Source organism: Eschrichtius robustus, chromosome 9, assembly GCF_028021215.1.
Source record: "Eschrichtius robustus isolate mEscRob2 chromosome 9, mEscRob2.pri, whole genome shotgun sequence".
In the NCBI taxonomy this organism is placed as follows: domain Eukaryota; kingdom Metazoa; phylum Chordata; class Mammalia; order Artiodactyla; family Eschrichtiidae; genus Eschrichtius; species Eschrichtius robustus.
The window spans coordinates 33,628,514-33,640,537 of NC_090832.1; the positions used below are offsets into that span (position 1 = coordinate 33,628,514).

The following is a 12,024-nucleotide window of genomic DNA, read 5'->3' on the forward strand; positions in this document are numbered from 1 at the left end:
TAGGGTCAAAAGTGGCAATTGCTGTAGGAAGTCCAAGTAAAATAAAGTTTCCACAGGATTTAGTGACCAACTTGTCACTGATTACCTTGTTGAAATAGTTTTAGTAGCAGGCTGGGAGTGGAAATCTAGACTACAGTGGAGTGTGAAGTGAAAGCAGACCAAGTCTTCGAAAAAATTTGGCTGTGAAATGAAAGAGGGAGGTAAGGACAGTAGCTACAGAGGTATATGGAGTCGTCATCAAAAAGCATCTCAATATTCCACACTAATCATAGTGTCTGACAGTATGAATATGTAACATGTGATTGCCGTATTCAAAAAACTTATATTCCAAGGGGGAAATGGAATGACAATAAATTAAAATACATTGAAAAAGATACATGATTATGCAACATTTTGCTTACGTAATATTTGACATTAAATTATATAAAATAAATGTTTAAAATGTTAATCTGGGGGAGGAATATTATTCTCTTTACCAAGGGCTATTAGAGAGCTAAATCGCTTCATGAAAAAGATAAGCACAAAATATACAAGCACTTGCAGGACAGACGGCAGCTCACACCAGCTATGCAGGATCAGACTCACCAGATGTTTTAACAAACATAAAGAATGTATTAGTGATAAAGTGACTCGCCAGCTAACAAAGTAGAGAAAAGGATTCTCAAAAAGATTGGCTGTAGCAGTAAAAGCACTTTCCAGAGGAAAGGGAGCTGGAAGCACCGGGTACCTCTAGGCTCACCGTAGTTTTCAATCTTGGCTGACATCAGAATCATCTGGAAGCTCTTGAAAGTCCCAGTGCTCATACTGTGCCTCAGGCCAAATACGTCACAACCTTTGGGGGTGAGACTGGGCACCACGTAACTCTAATGTGCACTCCTAGTTTAGGCACTATCTCCTCTAACGTAGCCATGGATAATAGGAAGTCATGGCCCCTGCACTTATACTCTGGGCCCAACTGCTGAATCATTCATGGCTGTGAGATAAAGGTACTGGGGGGTCTCAGCCAATATTAGTGGATATTTATGTCCTCTAGCCCTCTAGTTACGATTACACGTGTATCAATACGCCTTTTGATTATCACGCTGATTGACCACAGGCAAAGAAAGAATTGATCATTTTGATTTGAATATTGAAGGTCTCCATGACAGTCCTGTTTCTGGTGGGGACAAGGTTAATAAATAGGTGAGGATTTCTATTTCCTCCCCAGCCTCACTTTATCAAGGAGATATTTACTTTTAGAATTCTTATTTCTAGGCTTTTTATGTTACAAAATCTGAAGAATGGGCAGATAAAAATGGTACTGAAGTGTGGAAAGGGGGAAAAAGGGTAACTTTCCAGTGGAGAAATCTGGCAAATGCTACCTCAGTCAGGTGATCAAGATCAACATCAACAGTAATAAGACATATTGATTGCATGGGTTCTTAATATGACGTGATAAAATGATACATTGTCTCTGTGGTCTTTCCCACAAAAACCTATATGTCTATTCTAATCATGAGAAAAACATGAGGCAAACCCCAACTGAGGGACATCCTACAAAATACATGAACTTGTCAAAACTGTCAAAATCATCAAAAACAAGGAAAGCCTAAGAAACTGTCACATTCTAGAAGCCATAGCTTAAGAAGACATGATGACTTAATGTAATATCCTGGATAGGATCCTGAAACAATAAAAGGACATTAAGTAAAACTGAAGAAAAGAGCAGAGTCTTTAGTTAATAATAATAATCCATATTAGTGCATCAGTTGTGATAGATATATCATACCAAGCTATTAACAGTAGGGGAAAGTGGGTATGGAGTGTATGGGAAATCTCTGTACTATCTTTGCCACAACTTTCCTGTAAATCTAAAACTATTTTAAAATAAAAACGTTTATTAAAAAATAGTATTGGAATGAACTCAAATTGGATAATAGACCTAAATATAAAATGCAAATTATAAAACTCCAAGATAACATAGTATAAAATCTAGATGACTTTGGGTATGGTGATGACTTTTTAGTTACGACACCAAAGCAATTGATGAAAGGAATAATTGATAAGCTGGGCTTCATTAAAGTTCAAAACTCTGCATTGTGACAGACACGGTCAAGAGAATGAGAAGGCAAGTCACAGACTGGGGGAAAATATTTGGAAGACATAGCTAATAAAAAACTGTTACAAAGGACACTTAATAATAATTTAAAACACAACTCGATTAAAAAATGAGAAAAGTCTTAGTTCATTCAGGCTGCTATAGCAAAATACCACACACTAGGTGGCTGATAAATGACAGGAACTTATTTCTCACAGTTCTGGAGATTGGGAAGTACAAAATCACATCCCAGGCATCCCAGGTGTCTGTTGAGGGCCTGCTTCCTGGTTCATAGGTAGTGTCTTTTCACTTTGTGCTTTCATGGCAAAAAGGGACAAAGGATCTCTCTGGGGTCCCTGTTATAAGAACACTAATTCCATTCATGAAGGATCTGCCTTTATGACCTAAATCACCTCCCAAAGGCCTCACCTCCAAATATCATCACCGTGGGGGTTAGGATTTCAACATAGGAATTTTGGAGAGGGCACACACATTCATTCCATAGCAAGACCTGAACAGACATCTCACTGAAGAAGATACACAGATGGCAAATAAGCATATAAAAATGCTCAACATAGTATGTCATTAGGGAATTGTAAATGAAAACTAGAATGAGATACTACTACATACCTACTGGAATGGCCAGAATTCAGAACACTGACAACACCAAATGCTGGTGAGAATTTGGAGCAATAGGAGCTCTTACTCATTGCTGCTGGGAACGCACAATGGTACAGCCACTTTGGAAGACAGTTTGGAGATTTCTTACAAAACTAAACACACTCTTCCCATATGACCCAGCAATTGCACTCTTTGGTTTTCACACAAGTGAATTGAAAACTTATACTCCTGGATGTTTATAGCAGCTTTATTCATATTGCCAAAGCTTAAAAGCAACCAAGGTGCCCTTCATTAGGTGAATGGATAAATAAACTTGGTACATCCAGAAAATGGAATACTACTCAGCACTGAAAAGAAATGAGCTCTCAAGCCATCAGAAGACATTGAGGAAACTTAAAATGTATATTGCTAAGTGAAAAAAGCCAATCTGAAAAGGTTACATACTGTATGACTCCAACTATATGATATATGATATCTAGAGACAGTAAAAAGATCAGTGGTTGCCAGGGGTTAAGGAACAGGGAGAGGTGACTAGGCAGACCATGGAGGACTTTCAGGGCAGTGAAACCACTCTAAATGATCCTATAAAGGTGGAGACATGTCATTAAACATTTGTCAAAATCTATAGAATGTACAATACCAAGAGTGAACCCTAAGGTAAACTATAGGCTTTGAGGGATGATGATTCGTCAGTGTAGCTTCATCTATTGGAACAAACGTATCCCTCTGGTGGAGGATGTTGAAAATGCGGGAGGCTGTGCTTGCCTTGGGGCAGGGGGCATATGGGAAATCTCGGTATTTTCCAATCAATTTTGCTTTAAACTTCTCAAAAATACAAAGTCCATTTAAAACAATTTAGTATGTGAGAGTCTGCTGGAAAGATGAAAGGATGTTGGTTAAGAAGTAATAAAGTAATAATAATAATAATATTAAAGGCTCAGATCATTTGGCTGTAATCCACAGTGTCAGTTTTGCTTATACCTCTTTTCCCAGTGTCTGTCATTCTGTTACAGTGTCTACAGCATATTTGACCCTTAGTAAGGATTAATTAAATGAATGAATGAATGAAAGGCCTCTGTTCCATGGAATTTTCCCTAGTTACCCTTAACATTAAAATAATATTAAATTAATCCATTTGTGTGTAGTTCTCAGGTACATTCCTTTATTTTATTTCATGCTGTGTTACATATTTACTTGCACTTGTCCCATATTACCCTCCACATACCTAAATGCTTATATAACCCCCCCCCCCACACACACACACACACCCACTCGAGATTGCAACCTCCTTGAAGACAGACTGAGCCTCATTTTTATCTTTCATCTGCCAACACTTAGCGCTTGGGCTTTGTATGTGGTGAACATTCATATGCGCTGTTGAATTGAGATTACTTTGGCATGATCTGTTTAAAAATTCTTATTTAGTGTATTCATATAACCAATACAAAATTGTTAATTATTGAATTGATATGAGACAATCTGTACTCATTAATCTGATTAATATCTAACTACATTTGGCAAGAAACTCTGTTCTGTATTTGTACATTCCACATTGCTGGAAGGAGATTCTGAAAAAGTGTTTAGTATGCTACTTCTAACATCAGGGCCATTGTTTAGCATTACGTGCTCAGAATCCCATTTGATTTCCCTGTGGAAATTCTCCTAAGCCAGCAGCAGGTTAGCTGGAAATGGTACTGGGCCAGTGGGAATCTGGTATCTGGGTCCTACTTAGGTCCTTGAATTTGGTGAAGTACATGGCCATTGCTAATTCATTTCACTATCATGGCCTGAGGGATTTCTTCTTAAAAAAATGGACTAGATAATCTGTAAGAACCTTCTAGCTCCAACATTTTTTGTCATTTAAAGTTCTTTGATAATCACACTGGATCCCTAAATTCCAGGCCAATTTTCCAGTTCATGCATTTTTCTCGCCACAAGATGGCAGACTTTATGCTGTTTTCTTCATTCCGTATCAGGGAAAGGAACCTTAACCCTCTTGCAGTTTTGAAAATTTAAAACTCCCAATATCTTAAAAAGTCTGATAAACGCAACATGGACTTTACACTCTGACTCTAAAAAGTGTCTTGAATGCTTTGGATTTTCATGATAAAGAAGATTTCCTCTTTTGTGGGGGGATAATGATTTAGGCTGTATTTCTATACAAACACAAAAATCTTATGATGAGATCAAAGAGACTACAAGTATTTTCATTTGTTTTTCTTTTTCCTTACATAGTCAGAGCCAGGGCTTTGGGAATCCAGAATCGATAAAAGCTTTACCATGGAAGCTACTGGATAGAGTACTCAAAATATACTGTCATTCTGATATTTTTAACCATTGTCCTTGACACTTCCCAAGCATGTATCCCAATCTTTTCTTGTGCTACTGGGTTCTCAGATTTTATCTGTGGCAGAAGTAGCAAGTCAAAAATACATCTATTTCATGCACCAAATTGGGATTTAGGAAGAACAAGATTTGCATTTCAGAAATTTGAAGTAATTTTCCTTAATTATACATAATCTATCTGCTTTAAGAAGAAGCATGATTTTGCCAACTTACCCTGGTCAGAAGTTCATTCATTTCTGTCACCAGCATGTTCAGATTGCCTTCTGCCAACTGAATGAGCCTCTCTGGGGCCCGCTGAGGTGAGAGCAAATGCTGAAAAAGATTTCATTGCATATGTTTTTTAGTAAATGGTCTTGCAGCGATCATGGGTTGAACATTTAACAGAACACATTTTTTCTTTATATAGAAAGAACTTAGCCTTCTCACCTTCAGAGAAGAGAGAAAGAAACTATTTCAGTTGGGCACTTACAAAGCACCGTGCAGAATAATCTGGCAAATAATACAAACTGCTGCAATTTATTGAGACATTACTATGTTCCAGGTCTTTTTGTTTTGTTTTTCATTTAGCTCTTACAACTGTTCTATGAGATAAATGCTATTTCATTTTGTATATAGAAAACTGTGGCTTAAAGAGACTTAAAAATTTATACAAGATTGCACAGCCAGTAAGGGGTAGAGTCAAGAAGAACCTTGTCTGAGTCTTTAAGGCTCCCATTCTAATCAACAGAGATACAGTTTACAGGTTTATTACCTCTCTCTTTGAGGACAGGAGCTCTGACAGAAGGACCTGGCCAGACACTAACTAACTGCATGGCATCAATGTTGTAGGAGCCGGCCTGGCACTCACAGATGGGCCATTTTCCTCTCCTATTGAACATAATCAATCTCACCAAACACTAACAGTAGACAGGATCACTCTGTGAGAGTGATGAATGAAGCAAAAGATGAGACCACTCCATAATCTTATCTAAATGCAGACGAAATCATGCTCTCTGTACAGACCACAAAAGTACCTCAAATCCCATTTTCTGGCTAATATGAGTGACCACTGCCTCCTTACTAACTGTAGCTTTAGCCTCCCTTTTTCTTCCCTCCTTCTAGATAAGATTTATTAGATTACTTAATTATGGAGTTATTCCCACTTCCTAATAGTACCCAGTCCAACACAAACCCCTGCTTCCTTGAATGTGCCCCCAAATTCCCTAGCACAAACCCCCACTACTCTAAGTGATTCCTAATGCCCTGTTATTGACACAGCCCCAGTTCCCCACACTGTGCAGTGCCGCTTGTTGCAACAAGTTAGTAAACCCAACTTTGTTCTATCACATGTGTGTTTCTGGTCATCTCTGGCTAGAACCCAGGGAGCATTGACACAGTTAAAGGAACTGAACAAAGAGGGCACATAACTTGCTTAAGGATTTAGAATATCAAAATGGGATTCCAAATATCCAGATATTAAACAAATTATGGATGAAGAACACAAACAGAATCAAGAAAGACTGGAATTTAAGGAAAATCAAGGTCATCCTGACCAATACCCAGCCATAAGGAAATAGGTCACTGAACCCCAGGCTTGATGTCCACAGATTGGAACCTCTTTCAGAGGGCCCTTCAGTACTTCATCCATTGCTTAAGTTATTACTTTACAATTTTTTTATGTCCTACCGAAGTATTTGCTTCTCTACTTTAATTTTCTTTCTTTGTATTCCTTCCATACATGATAACTGGTCAGCATTTTCTTTATTAGAACTCGTTGCACTCCTGAATGCTGGGTCTACAAAGTAAACTCAGATTCCTCTGCCTGGCTTTCATGATTGTCCTTCATATTACCCAGCCCCACTGAAGTCTCCAGCCTTATCTTTCACTAGCAGGCCTGACTTCTAATGTCTGCTGGACAGGCCTCGCTCATCCATACCTCTGCCTCTGCGCATGTGGCTCTCCTAGATTCAGTGGCAAGAGTATGTATGGATGGGCTGGGGGTCAAGGAGACCTCACTACCGGCGGACTGAGCCCTTCTCTCTTTGAGCTGTGTGAAGGTAGTTTCATTCTCACAGGCCCTAAAGTTAAACTACCTCCTTCCAAGTCCCAGCTCTGTACCTAGTAGCCGTGTGACCTTGTCTCTGTGCCTCAGTGTCCCTACCCGGCTATCTGAGACAAACATAGCTAATACAGTACTCCTTTCCTACTTCTTGGAGTTTCTGTAAAATCTATGTATGATAATTCACATAAGACTTTAGTCAATTGTCTAGCACAGAGATATTCAGCAATAAATGTTATTCTTGCTATCATTATGATTGGTTTCTTCTTCTGGTAAATAAGGATAATAATACTTACTTTGAAGGCTGTGGTCTAAATTAAAGAATATATTCCCCAGAAGAATGTCCGCCAGTGCCTAGTGAATAAACCTTAGATTTCTTCCTCCAGTCTTCACCAATAATTCTCTGCCTATTGAAGTTGTTTCTATCCTTGAAGTTCTAACACAAATTACACTTTCATTAATGATGTGTTCCTTGGTTACTCTGGATCTTATCTATTTCTCCAATCTTTGAACTCTACTGTATGTCAAATTTCTATAAAGCACGTGGTAATTATGTATTTTTGCTAATTGTTTAATTATTGTTTAACTATTTTTAAATCACATAGACTCCAAGCTTCCTAAGGGTAGTGACTGCATTATAGGGGTCATGAAACCCCTGGGGAACCAAGTGCAATACTGGGGCATTCCAGAGTTTCTTAATAAATATCCAGTAATTGACTGATAGTGTATAAGGAGTCACTTTTCATCTTTTTTTTATTCAGGTGAAACAACTCCAATTTCCTTAACATTTCCTCTTTATCCCATTAACTACTGAAAGCTTTAACGATGTCTTAGAATAGTGTTTCTCTTACAACAAAATTAGTTCTGTTGAAGTACTTTCAAAAGTCTCCTCATTCTCTAGTACAAAATTTTCACCTTGCGTGTTCATTTTGACAGTAAACTTAAATGTTAATGTAAGCATTTCTGGAACCCAGGCTGGGCACCTGAGAGATGCACAGAGCCACTTGATCTTAGCACCTACATTTGCATGCCTGTTTGATCATATGGCAGATTGAGCACATAAATCATGAGAACTTGTCAAGTGATGCCAAATGTCATTTCAGGACCCCTCACAAAGAGTTTTCTAGTTCAAATTGTGGAAAGGTAGGAGAACTGAGTTACCACATGTCACATGCTGATGAAAGAACCTATGTGGAAGTAGTCAGTATGATATTCTTGTAGCAAGTAGCAATTTGCTTTCAGCAAAAATCATCTGTTATTTTATATTAATGTTTTTAATTTGAATTTCATTGGTTTTTTAGGCTTTTGTAAAGATTAATTTGTTTTGATTTTATAGAGCTATTAAGTATAAGGAGTTCATATCTGATTTTATGTTTGCACGTATTTAAGGAACATAATAAAATTGATTTAGGCCGAACACGGGGGGTACATGAGCCTCTTTTTTTCCATAAGAGCAATCAGTAAATTATAGTTCTCAAGTTTGAAAAACACTGGTTTAGAAAGTCTCTGAATTTCCCTAACGGCTGCCTGCCTTGATTTGGGACAATGGGAAGAGCATTTACCAATTACGGCAATTACCCCTTTGGAAGCTTCTGTCATTTTTTCCCTGGCTCTTGCTGTTACTACTCCAACCTACCTTGAGTTCCTGAGTCCTATTTTCAAGACCGTACAGAATTTTATAAGGAGCGGGCAGTGGGCCAGTGAGGTTGATGCCCGTGGCCATCTGCTCCAGGCGGGCCAAGTCACCGAGAAGAAGGCCGGTGCATTCATCTCCACAAACTGTGAAAGGGAAACAGCAAAGGGTGTTTACTTCTGCTAAGCATCCTAGGCAGGTGTGCAAAGATTTCAGCTATGAAATATTTTATGGCCTAAGTATTATTCTGTGAAAGATGATGCTTCTCATCTCAGATAATTAATGCTTTCGAATGGATGACGGTTGATAAAAGATGAAAAGAACAACAAAAGAGCAGACATGCCTGTTGCCCAGAACCTGAAATATGGACGATGATATAAACTGAGGAACCAAAGAGGAGGAGCAAATGGATTTTGAGGGTAAACGAGTGTATCGCCTAAGTACTAAAGGAGAGGTAAAACATGGACTATAAAACATTATAAATGCCCCAGAGAGTCCCACACGAACAATCTAGAGGAAATCTGTAATTGGCAATAAAATATGCTTTGGAATCTAAAAATGTATACATTGCCCCATTAGATTGCAATGTGGAGTGTCTATAGCAATTGGGTCTCCACATGCGTCAGGTATTACATATTCAAAAACCGTATGACTCTTTAGCTTGACATCTATTGAGAAGAATATTTTTAAAAGTCAAAAGAACTCTTTTACAATTTGTTTTTTTTCCATGATGAAATGTATTTATTTCTTACTTACTTGTTCACTTACTTACTTATGCATTTGCCAACTCTTCCTCTTTAACTATTCAGCACATTATCACTCATGATTAGATGCAGTCCCACAAATTCCTACTTTGATGATTAACCTAATCCTGTCTTGTGGATAAATAATTGCCAAAAGCCAGGAAAACTTTATTCTTGAAGTAGCCAAGAGTGCTAGTGTTCTACCTATATTTTTTCAGTGATTAGAAAGAGGGAATATTCAAATGTAGTGCTGGTGGAAGGGGGATGGATGGTAGTAGGGTGGTGGAGAGAAAAAATGATTTCTTCACCATTATCACATGGATCTCATAAATAGTACAATTTCTAAAATTAAAAGATATTGATTCTTTTGGAGGCTTTATAAAATATACCTATTCAGTTTGGATTTTTAGTTCAAAAATTTTTTTTCACTCTTTGCATCAGAGTAATGAGATGTAGCTTCTCCATGCCAAGAAGCACGTGCTACCATATTTATGATATGCGTTCATGCATACAGTTACAATTTCTAGCTTACATTCTGCAGATAGAGGTATAAAAACTATACACGTTAGAAGAGAGGAAAATATATAACATGAGAAATACTGAAACTTGGAGCAGCTTTGGATCATGCCCCAAACTGGCAAGAATTCAATTAGTTCTCTAAACAGGACTCCCTTGAGCTGCCTAATGGAGAGAAAACCATTAACTGAAGCTTGTAAACAAAGAGAAGTAGTACAGAGAGTGATTCTGTGATGGGACAGCAGTTAGAGGTGAGTTACAATATCCCTTCACAGGGATTAAACTGCCCCAGCAGGGCTTTTAATAAATCAGCTCCTTGCAGGTGACACCTGTAAGTGTTGACTGTCACCTGCAGGGGCGCTGTAAGCTCCTGATGTCTTTCAAGCTGAGTGAACAAAGAGGCTTTGGGAGCTGGAGGTGAAATCTGAAACTAGAGCTGGACCTCTTCCTCTTCTAGCCAGAACGAAAGAGAATTTGCTCTGCACGGAAACTAAGTAAAAGGAAGAGAATGCTGTGGCTTCAAACCCTCAGTTCAATGCAAGTGCTTGAGAAGCTTCAACAGACCTCTTGACATGAAGCAACTGTAGAAAACACAACCTGGAACACAATTAGGTACCAAATTGACTATGTCGAAATACCAAGACCCAGTCTGATTCTCACACTTGAGTGGGTTTCAGAATCATCTGAGGGCTTTCTTAAATCACAGGAGGCTGGGCCATACCCCTAGCACTTCTGATTCACGAGGTGACTGAATCACCTGGTTTCTGATTCTCTGACTGAGCATGTGCTTCTCTAACAAACTCCCAAGTGAACACTAATACTCTGGTCTGAGCACCACACTTTGAATAACTACTAGATCAACAGCAATGGCATGACCTGGGAGCTTGTTAGAAATACATAATCTTGGGCTCTATCCTAGACCTAGTGAACCAGAATCTGTATTTAAGAAAGATTCCCATGTGACCTATGCATGTTAATGTTTGAAAAGCACTACTGTAGGTCAGTGGTTCTCCATCTTGGCTGCATACAAATCACGGTGATTTACAAAATACAGGTATCTAGGTGTTTCCCCTACCCACCTCCAGAGAATCTGATTTGATGGGTCTGTGGTGAGGCCCAGGCATCAGTATATTTAAGAGAGTCCAGATGATCCTATCATATAGCCAGAGTTTAGAACCACTGGGCCAGATAACAAACTTTAGGGATGCTCTACCTTAAAGGCAGCAAGGATTTGGAAGAGGTCATTTCACTTGCTGTCTCCTCTGCCGAGAACACTTCTTTCTTCACCTTCACCCATGTGACTCCTGGAGATCTAGGTCAAGTGCTCAAGTGTTACTTCCTCGGAGGGGAAGGCCCTGATGACTCTGAAATTACTGTCCCCACCAACCACTACTGTATGCCCTTCGTCTTTTTATCTTAACACTCATGCATGTATAGGCTATCTTTTCATTTTATGTGTTTATATATTGTTTCTCTCTCCTCAGAGAGGGACCTTAATCAACTTTGGTCACAGTGCCCAAGAAAGTGTCTTGCACATAGTAAATAATCAATAAATATTTGCTTACTACTATCTTAGTGAAAGGAGAGCAAAAAATATTTTGGAGAAGATCAGGGAGTTACAAGGAGAGGATTGAGAGAAGAATAGAGAGAGGGAGAGAAAGAGATAGAGAAATAGAGATAAAAATATTGGCCAAATAGGAAACGTCTGAATGTGAGAACATTATATGTGATACGAAATGAAGAATCACACAGATATGTGAGGAACAGAATAGTATAAAAACAATGGCCAGAGAGAGAAAATTGTCTTGTGATTGGAGAGGCAGAAACCGACTGATGTCAAGGAGATGATTGCTATGATACCTGCATGAGGTAATATTGACACAGGAAAGGTATTGGAATGGAGGAATGGAGGGGAAGAAAAGATATACAAAACGTTGATAAAAGAAAGGACACAGTTGGGTTACTGGCCAGATAAAGATGGTGCTCCTTTCTGGGGAGGAGGGAGGGTTAAAAGTGTTTACCATTTCTTTGCTGCTCCTCCCATTAAGAG

At 38.6% G+C, this 12,024-nt stretch overlaps 1 protein-coding gene across 2 annotated transcripts in view; it reads right to left on the bottom strand.

Annotated features, from left to right (window-relative positions):
* LAMA2 (laminin subunit alpha 2) overlaps positions 1–12,024 on the bottom strand; it is a 623,525-nt gene that overhangs the window by 131,100 nt on the left and 480,401 nt on the right. For both annotated transcript variants that reach the window (XM_068551053.1, XM_068551052.1), the window contains exons 33-34: positions 8,719–8,861; positions 5,258–5,356 (exon numbers count right to left, since the gene is read on the bottom strand). In XM_068551053.1, the coding sequence (XP_068407154.1) occupies positions 5,258–5,356; positions 8,719–8,861 (242 nt within the window). The remainder of the gene's footprint in view (positions 1–5,257; positions 5,357–8,718; positions 8,862–12,024) is intronic.